The sequence below is a fragment of the Bombina bombina genome, chromosome 6 (assembly GCF_027579735.1).
Source record: "Bombina bombina isolate aBomBom1 chromosome 6, aBomBom1.pri, whole genome shotgun sequence".
Lineage (NCBI taxonomy): Eukaryota > Metazoa > Chordata > Amphibia > Anura > Bombinatoridae > Bombina > Bombina bombina.
The window spans coordinates 799,823,930-799,836,757 of NC_069504.1; the positions used below are offsets into that span (position 1 = coordinate 799,823,930).

Sequence of the window (12,828 nt, forward strand, 5' to 3'; positions counted from 1 at the left end):
CGGACTCTAACTTTCATCCATGCTCTCACTGAGAGGCTGACAGGATTACTTAAAACTCCAGTCCCATTTCGAAGAGTACTACCCTCCATGAGAGACAATCTTCAATCTTCTGACACTTCTCTGCCAACCTCCTGAGACGAAAGGCAAAGAATGACTGGGGGATGAGGGAAGTGGGGGAGGTATGGGGTGTCTTTGCCTCCTCCTGGTGGCCAGGTTCTGAATTCCCAAAAGTAATGAATGCAGCTGTGGACTCTTCCCGTTTAAGAAGAAACTTATGCCTAGATTTAATCGCGATTTTCTTATAAATGACTATAACACCTTAATTTTTCAATAAAAAATGTATTTAAGACTACAGAATCTTAATGTACATGTTTCTCAATGTCCAATACACTCTGGGAGAATAAAAATACAAACCACATATGTACTAATCAGTTATATAAAATGTGAGTAAGCTCTATACTCTGCAGTAATGTCTCTATAGTAAACAATAATAGTGTAAAGTAAGCCAGCTGAGCTCTATAGTTTGCACTATGATTATAATGCAGAGGAGACAAGCTCTTTATCTTGCAATGGTGACCTATGCCAAGTGAGTCCCACTACACAACACTATCACAGTCACTCACCGCCCCCCCCCCAAGCAGCGTTTTCTTGTCTGGTGCCGCAGCAAGCACAGCGGCTCCCTCCCACCATGAATAGAAAGCTGGCCAGCAGGATGCACGGTCTGCGCGCCCAATTACTCCATTCAAAGTATTTGGGCGCGCAGACCGTGCATCCTGCTATCCAGCCTTCTATTCATGGTGGGAGGGAGCCGCTGTGCTTGCTGCTGCACCGTACAAGGAAACGCTGCTAGTCCATTCAGCACTGCATGGCCAGCTATCCCTCCAGCTAGATTTGACACGGCTGCCCCTCGGCTCCTCTCAGCCTGAGCTCAGTTAGTCACCATGTGCTAGTACAGCACTGGTAAGTCAGTGCCACCCCCCTTACCCGCATGTGGCCGCCGAGGAGCCCTCCTGTACGTCATAGGTGACATAGTGGGCGGGGTTATAAATTGCGTACTCTCACGGTTTTAAAACCGCAGAGATTAATAGCGGTCTAAAACTGCATCCACGATTAATCGTGCAGCCCTACTAGGTAGGTTCAGATGCTGGCTGCACATATATGCCTCTTCATTGGCTTACCAGTGTGTGCAGCTATCTCCTGGCAGTGCATTGCTGCTCCTTTAATAAAAGGATAGCAACAGAATGATATACAGTAAAGTTATTTTAAAAAATTGTATGTTCCATCTGAATCATGTAATAAACATTTGGGCTTCATGTCCCTTATTGCTTTTTAGTACAAACAATAAAACAGACTGTTTTACATCCCCCTTTGATCAATGTCAAACATATTTCTATTGCATGGAAACTACACCTCACTTATTAAAAACATCTTCTAAAGTTTACAACATACCAGTTGTTTCCATTATTACAATAATTACAGTTCCCCCCCCACACCACACCACCACCACCACGCACACTAGATATTTGGACTCTTCTCTTGGAAAACATAATTTATGCTTACGTGATAATCCATTACTCCTGGTAATTTAATAATAGTATGCAAAGAAGACCAAGTAGCTGCGTTGCAAATCTGATCAACTGAAGCCTCATTCTTGAAATCCCAATTAGTGGCAACTGACCTAGTAGAAAGACAAGTAATCTGCTGCGGTGAAGGCTGACCTGCCTCCAAGTAAGCCTTGTGAATCAAAAGTTTCAACCAAGAGGCCCAAGAAACCGCAGAAGCTTTCTGACCATTCATAAGGCCAGATAAAAAAAATAAAAAGAAGGAACAAACTAGAAGTTTGTCTAAAGTCCTTAGGGCATTGAAATATTTGAAATATTACATTGATGCTACTAACAACATCCAAAGAATGCAAATATCTCTCTGAAGCATTCTTAGGATTAGGACACAAAGAAGGAACAACAATCTCTCTGCTAATGTTGTCTGAAGAAACAATCGTAGACAAGCAAAAAAAAAAATCAAGTCTGTGAAACTGCCTTCTCCTGACGAAAAATCAGATAAGGAGGTTCACAAGAAAGCTACTACTGTGACATTGTCTGTCTGGAAATGGAGATGAGACTCTTAAGCAGAGGCCAAGCTTGAAGAGCCCTGAAAATTACATGGAGTTCTAGAACATTGATTGGTAACCTACCCTCCTGAGGATCCTAAACTCCCTGTGCTGTAAGAGACCCCCAAACAACTCCCGAGCCTAAGAGACTTGCAACTGTAGTGATCAGAGTCCAGGTAGCATGAGGAAAAACATAAATTATGCTTACCTGATAATTTCATTTTCATCGAGGGGAGGAGAGTCCACGGCTTCATTCATTACTGTTGGGAATTAAGAACCTGGCCACCAGGAGGAGGCAAAGACACCACAGTCAAAGGCTTAAATACCTCCCCCACTTCCCTCATCCCCCACTCATTCTGCCGAGGGAACCAGGAACAGTAGAAGAAATAGGGTATAAATGGTGCCAGAAGAGTATTAAATTTAGGTCTGCCCCTCGATGGAGTGATTGGCTTCCTTGCCTGAATTAGAGTATCAATCACACTTTCAGAAAAGCCTCTCTTGGCTAAGACTAGGTGTTCACTCTCCACGCAGTCAGCCTCAGAGAATCTAGATTTTGATGCTGAAAGGGGCCCTGTGACAGCAGATCCCTGCGACAGGGTAACCTACATGGCGGAGAGGATCACATCCCCACCAGTTCCGCAAACCACGTCTTCCGCGGCCACGAAGGAGCAATCAGAATGACTGAGGCCCGCTCCTGTTTGATGCATGCCACTATGCGAGGTAGAAGCGGTAACGGAGGAAAAATGTAAGCTAGGCTGAATCCCCAAGGAACCACTAAGGCATCTATCAGCTCTGCCTGGGGATCCCTGGACCTCGATCCGTATCGAGGTAGTTTGCAATTGAGTCTGGACGCCATGAGATCTATCTTCGGCGTTCCCCATCTGTGACAAATCTCTGCAAACACTTAGGGGTAAAGAGACCATTCCCCCGGATGGAAGGACTGTCTGCTGAGAAAGTCCGCCTCCCAGTTGTCCACACCCGGAATGTGAATCGCTGAGAGCGAGCAGTCGTGGAACTCCGCCCTCTCCAGAATCTGACACACCTTCCTCATCATGAGGGAGCTCCTCGTACCCCCCTGATGGGTAATGTAAGCCACCGAGGTAATGTCAGTCAGGAATCTGATGAAACTGACCGACCCCAGAGAAGGCCAAGCCTTCAGAGCATTGTAGATTGCTCGTAGTTCTAGGATGTAGATCGGAAGGAGAGACTCCTCCCTGGACCACTTTCTTTGTGCCATCCTGGCACCCAAACAGCTCCCCATCCTGACAGACTGGCATCCGTGGTCACAATCTCCCAGGACGGTTGCAAGAAGGATGTCCCCATGGACAGTTGCTCTGGACGAATCCACCAAGAGAGGGAGTTCCAAGTCCGAGCATCCAGGGATAATCAGATGTGATAGATCTGAATGATCGCTGTTCCACTGTCTCAACATGCACAATTGAAGAGATCTGAGGTGGAACCTGGTGAATGGGATGACATCTATGCTTGACACCATGAGACCTATCACCTCCATACATTGAGCCACCGATGGGCTTGAGGAGGACTGAAGGGCAAGACAGGTGGACGCAATCTTCCTGCGCCGCTTATCTGAGAAATATCTTAATGGACACAGAGTGTATTATCGTGCCCAGGAACTCCACCCTGTTGCTGGGAACCAGGGAACTCTTTCCTGAGTTGATCTTCCAACCGTGAGATTGGAGCAAAAGAAGAAGTGCCCTCAAATGATCCCCTGCAAGGCTGAGAGACGGCGCCTGAACCAGGATGTCGTCCAGGTAAGACACCACTGCAATGCCCCTGGATATGGCCACTGCAAGCAGCGCACCCAGAACCTTCGTGAAGACTCTCTGGGCCGTCGCTAGACCAAAAGGAAGGGCCACAAACTGGAAGTGTTGGTCCAGAAATGCAAATCTTAGGAACCTGAAGTGGTCCCTGTGGATTGGCACATGAAGGTAAGCGTCCTTCAAGTCTATAGTAGTCATGAACTGTCCCTCTTGAACTAGGGGCAGAATAGATCTGATTGTTTCCATTTTGAACAATGGAACACTCAGAAACTTGTTTAAACACTTTAGGTCCAGAATCGGGCGGAACGTGCCCTCCTTCTTTGGAACCACAAAAAGGTTGGAATAGTACCCTAGACCGCTTTCAGCTAGTACAATAACCCCGAGAGAGGCACCGAGGGTCCTGAACATCCTGCAACCATGCGTCTGAGAATAGAAATAATCTGCCCCCTACGTGATCCGGAGACAGGTCGGGGGCTGCCCCTTCATGCCGATTTAGTCTCGGCGTGTTTCTTGCTCTGCTTGGACTTATTCCAAAATTGAGCCAGCTTCTAAGATCCCTCCCTTGGACTGGTCCTTTTTCACGGAGGGTTGCTGGCGCTGGGCCTTGTCCGCACGAAAAGGGATGAAAAGTAGATCCTTAGGCTTGGCCTTCTTATCCTGCAGTAGGAAAGCTCCCTTGCCTCCCGTAACCGTGGATATAATCGAATCCAATCCTGGACGAATACATTTGCATATTGACATCACAGATGAAAGAATTGGCGACCTTCAGCGCCTTAATCTTCTCCTGTATCTCTTTGATGGATGTCTCCCCCTCGGCCATTTCACACAGGGATTCACACCAATAGGTCACAGTTCCAGCGACCGCTGCAACGGGCGCTGCTGGCTGAAAACCAAACCGTGTGCTGAAAGATTTTTCTCAACATGTTTTCCAGCTTTTTTATCTATGGGCTCTTTAAACAACGAACTATCCTCGAGGGGAATAGTCGTCCGCTTCGCGAGTGTAGAAATGGCCCCTTCCACCTTAGGGATGGTCCCCCACAGCTCAAGCTGAGAGTCCAGAATAGGCAACAGTTTTTTAAAAGAAGGGGAAAAGGACGACCCTAATCGCTCCCATTAATTCTTAACAACATTTGCCATCAACGGGAACCGGTAAAGACTGAGGCACTACCCTGTCCTCGTATACCTTGTCAAGCTTAGGAATCGCAGGTTCCTCCAGTATCTTAAATTCCGGAACCTCCAGAGTAGCAAGCACCTGCTGTAGCAGAAAGCACAGATTCTCCATCCTAAACCTATAACCAGGCTCCTCTGCCGCCGGTTTAGATGACACGGACTCCGACCCAGAAGGGGCCTCCTCCGAAGAGTCAGAGTGGGCCTCGTCATCGTATAAAGCCTCTGGATCAGCCATCGGTATGGACAAACCCTGTGCCGGGCCGCTATGATAAACCCTATGCTTGCGCTTAGCAGAACGTGGTAAGGCATGGATCACTTTCAAAACCGCCGATCCCAGTTGGTTCGCAAAGTCTGACGGCCAACGAATCTCTCCCGAAGGAGTAACGGTTGGACCCCGCAGCGCTGCATGTGCAATCGGAGATGAATGTAGCGAACGCACCTCCTGGAACAAAGAACCCTCAGCGGTGGGCGGCTCAGTAGTACTAGACATCCATTTACATTTAGATTTTATAACTTTATCAAGACATGTGGAACATAGTTGAGCAGGCTGATCTACCAGAACCCCCTCACAATAAACACAGGAATGAGACTTTGTTAAGGAAGGAGAGTCCTCCATCGCTTGCGCGTTTGGGCAGACTAACTTTATTTATAAAAAAGGCACCTTTATACCACTAATGGCTGGGGCACTCACCACCTCCTAGGACCCGGACCACAGAAACCGCTATGTCTCCTGCCCCAAAGATAAACAGAGAGGATAGATAGCCACACCCAGTCACATGGAATGCCTGGCAGGACCGCCCCTGCACTAGGGAAAAATGCGCCAAAAAATGGCAGCGCAAAATTTCCACAAGTAACGTGAAAGTTCCACACATTGCCAGAGCCTCATCTCGCACATAACGCAGCAATGACACAATAAACAATATCATGTATAACCCCCCCTGTTCAATAATCCCCCTTCCAGGAATATTAACCCTTGATTCTATAAAGATAAAAAGGCGCCACACTGTGACCCTGGTTTCTATGTTGTCATTATTAATAAAAAATTAAACGATCTTACCAGAATCTACGCCGTGGAACAGGAACACGGCCCTTCAAGTGTGACAGGTTAGTAGTCTCGCTCCCGACATGGACTTGAGTGAAGAAAGCAGGCAGTGAAACTCGTCAACACTGATTGCTTATGGAGCTGTTAATATGAGTCGGGATGGTTTCGCAGAAAGACTTTCCCTGCATCTCGGGACTCTAACTTTCGCCCAGGCTCTCACTGAGAGGCTGAAAGGACTACTTAAAACTCCAGTCCCAAAGCGAAGAGTACTACCCTCCATAAGAAACTACTCATAAGAAACTACTCTGAAACTCTGGCACTCCTCTGCCATCCTCCTGTGACAAAAGGCAAAGAATGACTGGGGGATGAGGGAAGTGGGGGAGGTATTTAAGGCTTTGGCTGGGGTGTCTTTGCCTCCTCCTGGTGGCCAGGTTCTTAATTCCCAACAGTAATGAATGAAGCCGTGGACTCTCCTCCCCTTTAGATGGAAAGAAGCCCCCTGAATAATAAACTGATGATCCAGCCACCAAGTTAGAGACTGATTGGTACTGGGATTCAAAAATATCCTTTGAGACAGCTGAGTATAATCTCTGCACCATTGACCCAGCTGAAGAGGCCTCATATGAAAACGAGCAAATGGAATTGCCTCTGAAGCACATCACAATGTCATGCTCTCCCAGAGGTTTCTATAAGATCATATTGGGCATTTTTTTCCCCTATCTAGAAAATATGATCACATATTTTTGGTTTTGTTGTTGTTCTCAAAAATTAGAATTTGTGTCTGTAGAAAATAATGCATATTCTATGTGCAGTTGGAGAAGAAAAAAGGGATACATTTGTATATAAATTATAATTTCTTAGACTCCATTAATTTGTATCTGACCATCCAACCTCTCCCTTTCTCCTTACAGACTTCTCCTTTCTATTAATAGTTCTCTCTCTATACATACCGCATATCACCACAATGAATGAGACGGAGTACTGTATTCATAATTGCTGTGGATCAATATCTTAATTAATCTAATATATATATATATATATATATATATATATATATGTGTGTGTATATTCACTTGAACTGCAAATAAAACAAAACTATAAATACATTGTATTCCAACATTTAAAACAAATTGCACACACCTTGGTACTTGGTAGAATGATATAGAAACTAGAAACATTCCCCATTTGTCTGTAGGGGGTATGCCAGCTTACACCCCACAACACATTAAACGAGTGATATGAAATAATTACCATTTGCTAAATGGCTGTTGCCAACATGATTTATCTTAACTCCTATGGTTGTTTTCATCTTCTCATAGCAAGCAAAGTACAGAGCATGAGCAGGGCCAGCTCCCAGCATGGTCACATTGATGCCTCGCAAAGGTGTTAATAAACCTTCTGACCGAATTATTGTTCTTAGAGCCTCATAAACACCTTTGTATTGTGCCTTAGGGTCAGGTTGTAGACTTTGCATCCGAGTCTGGAAGGGAAAGAAAAAACAAAATGAAAGAATAAGTGTTCCATTATATCCAGCATGTCTATATATATATATATATATATATATATATATATATATATATATATATATATATATATATATATATATATATATATATATATATATATATATATATATATATATATATATATATATATACACACATACATATACATACATATATATATACACATACACATATACATACAGTTGACCCTCGTTTTACAACGGTTCAATTTACACAGTTTCAGAATAACAACCTTTTTTTCCAGTCATGTGACTGCTATTGAAAAGCATTGAGAAGCAGTGCATTTATTATAATAGCCAGTAGGTGGAGCTGTCCGCTTGTGTTGCAGCAAAGCCAAGCAAGCTGAAATTAATCAGTTTAACCAGACCTGAGCTATCAAGCAGATTTCAAAGGAACAAGATCTTCCCGTCTATAAATCAGTCCAGATTGGAATGCATAGAAAGAACTGTTTGCAGAAAAGTGCAAGGGAAGTCTGTGTTCTTTATTTATTTTATTAGTTTATAATGCTGTTTAGAATTTAAAGTCTTCATTTCAAAGCTTTAAAAATAAATGTATTAGATGTTACTTCCTTCTGGAACCTAACCCTGGCATAAACGGAGGGATGTATGTATGTATGTATGTATGTATGTATGTATGTATGTGTATATATATATATATATATATATATATATATATATATATATATATATATATATATATATATATATATATATATATATATATATATATATATATATATATATATACACACACACACACACACACTTTCAATAAGGTTTTTCATTTTCAATAAACATGTTATGTGTTGTTAAAATGCAGAGTTTAATGGTCCTTAAAAAAGGTAATTATTTTCCTCCTTCCAATAAAGTATATGTACAAAGTTGATCAAATATGAAGGATTAACCTACTGAACTAGAGAGAGTTCACCTCCCAATCATTTCATAATTATCTATGTATTTCTAATGTTATATAACTGAATCAGTAATTATCTGATATAGCTTAAAAATAATCTGAAAAGTTATTATTCTAAAAATGAAAAAACATGTATGTAGAAAACCACTGTTTAAATTGAGTCTTACTGACTGGTGATTTAAATCCAATCCACCTGGCTATTTCCACTATTATTGGTCCTGTAATCCCTTAAAGACCAGTGCCGTACCCTGTATTACACTGCTGTCCTGGCCCTCTCTCTGTCGCAATCTCGCTAAAAGTAGCAAGATTGCGCTATTTCTGCATACATTTTATACTCTGAAGCTGGTATAACAAGTATTTGGCAACACATTAGGGAGAAACCAATTTTACAGCACACTGTCCCTTTAAGGTTTTTATATAACATGAAAGCTTAAAGGGACACTGAACCCAAATATTCTCTTTCGTGATTCAGAAAGAGCGTGCAATTTTAAGCAACTTTCTAATTTACTCCTTTTATCAATTTTTCTTTGTTCTCTTGCTATCTTTATTTGAAAAAGGCATCTAAGCTTTTTTTATTAGTTCAGAACTCTGGACAGCACTTTTTTATTGGTGGATGAATTTATCCACCAATCAGCAAGAACAAGCCAGGTTGTTCACCAAAAATAGGCCGGCATCTAAACTTACATTCTTGCATTTCAAATAAAGATACCAAGAGAATGAAGAAAATTTGATAATAGGAGTAAATTAGAAAGTTGCTTAAAATGTCATGCTCTATCTGCATCACGAAAGAAAATAATTGGGTTCAGTGTCCCTTTGAGAAAACGATTCAAGCAGTACCATTGCAGCCAATGATCCCAAGCAGCAAAGTCATAGCCCTGAGTTGGAGTGCCAGCATATTTGTTGAATGCCATAGGTTTGCCACCCTCGCCCTGACACTGAACAGAATACGAACACACCCAGCAGCATTAGATACTTTAAGACGATAGTATAAAATGTGTAAAAAAAATTACACACAACCTGCCAAGTGTTGTTGCTGGGAATTTGACAAGTAAATCAGTTAAACAGCTACAGAAACAGGGCTCTTAAATAATTCTCATACATGTCACTGGTCTATTTAGCCTATTGTGAGCAGAAACACGGCCAATACCGTATCGCATTCCAAAAGTATAAAGGGACCAATTTTCATACAACTGCATGTAATAGACACGAATATAAAGAAAAATATGCACATGTACTGGCTAAAATTCAAGTATAAAACAATTTAAATTAGAAGCTCCCAGTTTAGCACCGTTGGCGAGGTTAGACTGGGACACCCATTGAAAGGGGCTTGAAAAAAAAAAAAAAAAAAAAAGAGCAGACACTCTCCCCTTCCATAAAATCCCCTTCAATGCATATGAAAAGACGGATAAACAGGAGTCTAAGAAAACATCACAATGTTATTAAAAAATAATCAAAACTATACATTGTTACAAAAACACTCCCAGGTGGGCTATATATATGGATCATCTACAAGTCATTTATGCAAAGAAAAATCCAGGGTACAATTTCCCTTTAACAGGGTTGAGTCACTAGCATTATGCCAACAAATCAAGGAAACAAGCTGAACAGCATTACTGCATTTCCCTCCAATGCCAGAAACAAAAAAATAAAGAACCTGAAAGCATAAAAAAAGGGGAGGGGGGGGGGGTAGGCAAAGGGTGGGCTAATTCAATTTGGTTTAGCTTGTTTCCTCCCCCATAAGGGTGCTGAAATAATGACACATCCAGAGGAACTATAGACAGCTTTAAAGGACCAGTAAATAGTCGATTCTCAAAATCAACAAAATAAAAAGACAATGCAATAGCACTTAGTCGGAACTTCAAAAAGGAGCAGTAATTTTTATTTTCTGACAAATTCCAAAGCTATGTCTATTTCCACTGCCCCTGTATCAAGTGACAGCCATCAGCCAATCACAAATGCCTATACGTATATTCTATGAACTCTTGCACATGTTCAGTAGGAGCTGGAGACTCAAAAAGTGTAAATATAAAAAGACTGTGCACATTTTGTTAAAGGACCAGTAAATACAGTAGATTTGCATAATCAAATACACAATAACAAAACAATGCAATAGCACTTAGTCTGAACTTCAATTGAGAAGTAGATTTTTTTGTTCTGACAAATTTCAAAGTTATGTCTTTTTACACTCCCACTTCATCATGTGACAGCCATCAGCCAATCACAAATGCATAAACGTATATTCTGTGAATTCTTGCACATGCTCAGTAAGAACTGGTGACTCAAAAAGTGTAAATATAAAAAGATTGTTCAATTTATTTCCATTAACAAAATGTGCAAAGTTGTTCAACATTGCTTGTTCTGTCTAAATCATAACAGTTTAATTTTGACTTGAGTCCCTTTAAGTACGCTTAAAGGAACATAAAAGTGCAAAAAATAAATTGTTCTAAAAGTGTGAGAGCAAATTATCATTACACTATTGCTTGCATATAAATGTCTTCAAATTGATTAAACAGTCAGATCCAGAACAGTAATCCACTACTGGGAGCTAGATAGGAAAGATACAGGAAGATTGGTGACAACTAAAACTCAACCAAAAACACCAGTTGCAGCAGTAATCAGGTGGTATAGAATAAGCCATAGTACCACTAATCGGAGCCGCAGTGGCCGTCCTCCTAAAATGATGCCACAGACAGTGCAATACTTGCACAATCTAGCTCTGAAAAACAGACTGTTGTGATTTTGGCAGTGTGTTTTGGATTATCATCATGCTGGAATATTCCTCTTCTGCCAAACTTCTGTAGACTGGGAGTCATCTTGTCAGACTTGACTCAGGGATTATCAATGGAAATTGGATTTTCTGTGACAGCTCAGATAGTGCAAAACAAGGACATTGCATAATGTCAACCCTTGCTTGATCTTCGGCACAAAACTGCAAGATTGAACTTTGCTAAACAACATGAAAAGAAGCCGGATGAATATTGGAAGCACATTTTCAGATAAGACCAAGATTAATTTGTTCAGCTCAGATGGGGTCCAGCATGTTTGGTGTGAACATGGCCAGGAATACCACAGTGAAAGCCTAGTCCCAACAGTGAAGCATGGAGGTAGGAGTGTGATGATATGGGGCTGCATGAGTGCAAAAGGTGTTGGGGGGATAACATTTATAGATGGCACCATTAATACCTGTGGATATACCAAAATACTGGCTGACAAGATGACTCCCAGTCTACAGAAGCTTGGCAGAAGAGGAATATAACAGCATGATAATAATCCAAACACACTGCCAAAATCACAACAGAGTATCTAAAGAAGAAAAAAGTGAAAACTATGACCTGGCCAAGTATGTTGCCTGACTTGAATCCAATAGTGAACAGAATATGGCCAAAAGTGAGGAGCGCAGAAATACAAAATATAAAAACACAATATGGTGCAATAAATGACAATAGTTAGAAATCGTGATATATATTAAATATTCCCTATTACATAAACTCTATGGGAGAAAGAAAAATCTATTATTGTTAAAGAACAAAAAGAAAAAGAGAATAATATTCAATATTATTCGAAAGTTAATTAAAGCAAAAGTCATTAGTGTGGTATACACAGGTAGGTCACGGTTTTTAAAAAGTGATCAATGATTTTCTTGGTGATCTTCAATAAATAAAACAACATTGTGCAGTGATATAGCAGCACTCTGACAGATAATGAAGATAGTGGATAGTCCTAGAAGACAAAGGAGAGGCACTTCATGGTATAATAACGTCTAGCAACAGATGTACATGGATATATATACAAATGGCAACTCACAATTAGAAGCACACCTAGTGCTATACACGACAGACAGAGACCAAAGAGTCGCTTGGGAAAACTCGTCAGCGGTACAGCTGGGCTGGTGTCCAGGATAGCAAACCAAGCGAACCCACAGGCTCTTCATGAACTCAAATGCAAACCCTTGGTGTTAGTGCTCCGGCAACAGGATGGGTAGCAAGCCACGAAATGTTAGCTGTGTTGTCTTGGACTGTAGCAAAATATATACTTCTCAGCGAGGGGCACACTGCAAAACACCGTGCCACATGGAGATTTAAACGTAACTGGACATCTGTGGTACCCAGGGCAGTAATGCTGCATAATCTGTTGTGTTGTGCTCCTGTCTCAGGAAGGAGATAAGGAGATCTCCAGCTTCATAGTCCAAAGTATAAGTGTTACATAGATTTGCAGTTTGTTCCCTTGGTGAAGTAAATGAGGGCTCGGGGTACTGGTGTAACAAGCGACTTGCTGTTCGCTTCACCAGGT

The 12,828-nt window shown here is 41.6% G+C and overlaps 1 protein-coding gene across 1 annotated transcript in view; it reads right to left on the reverse strand.

Moving 5' to 3' along the window:
- The window catches only part of SLC25A37 (solute carrier family 25 member 37), a 79,467-nt gene that overhangs the window by 18,834 nt on the left and 47,805 nt on the right, over positions 1-12,828 (reverse strand). The window contains exon 2 of the mRNA XM_053716084.1: positions 7,352-7,580. Coding sequence (XP_053572059.1) covers positions 7,352-7,580 — 229 coding nt within the window. The remainder of the gene's footprint in view (positions 1-7,351; positions 7,581-12,828) is intronic.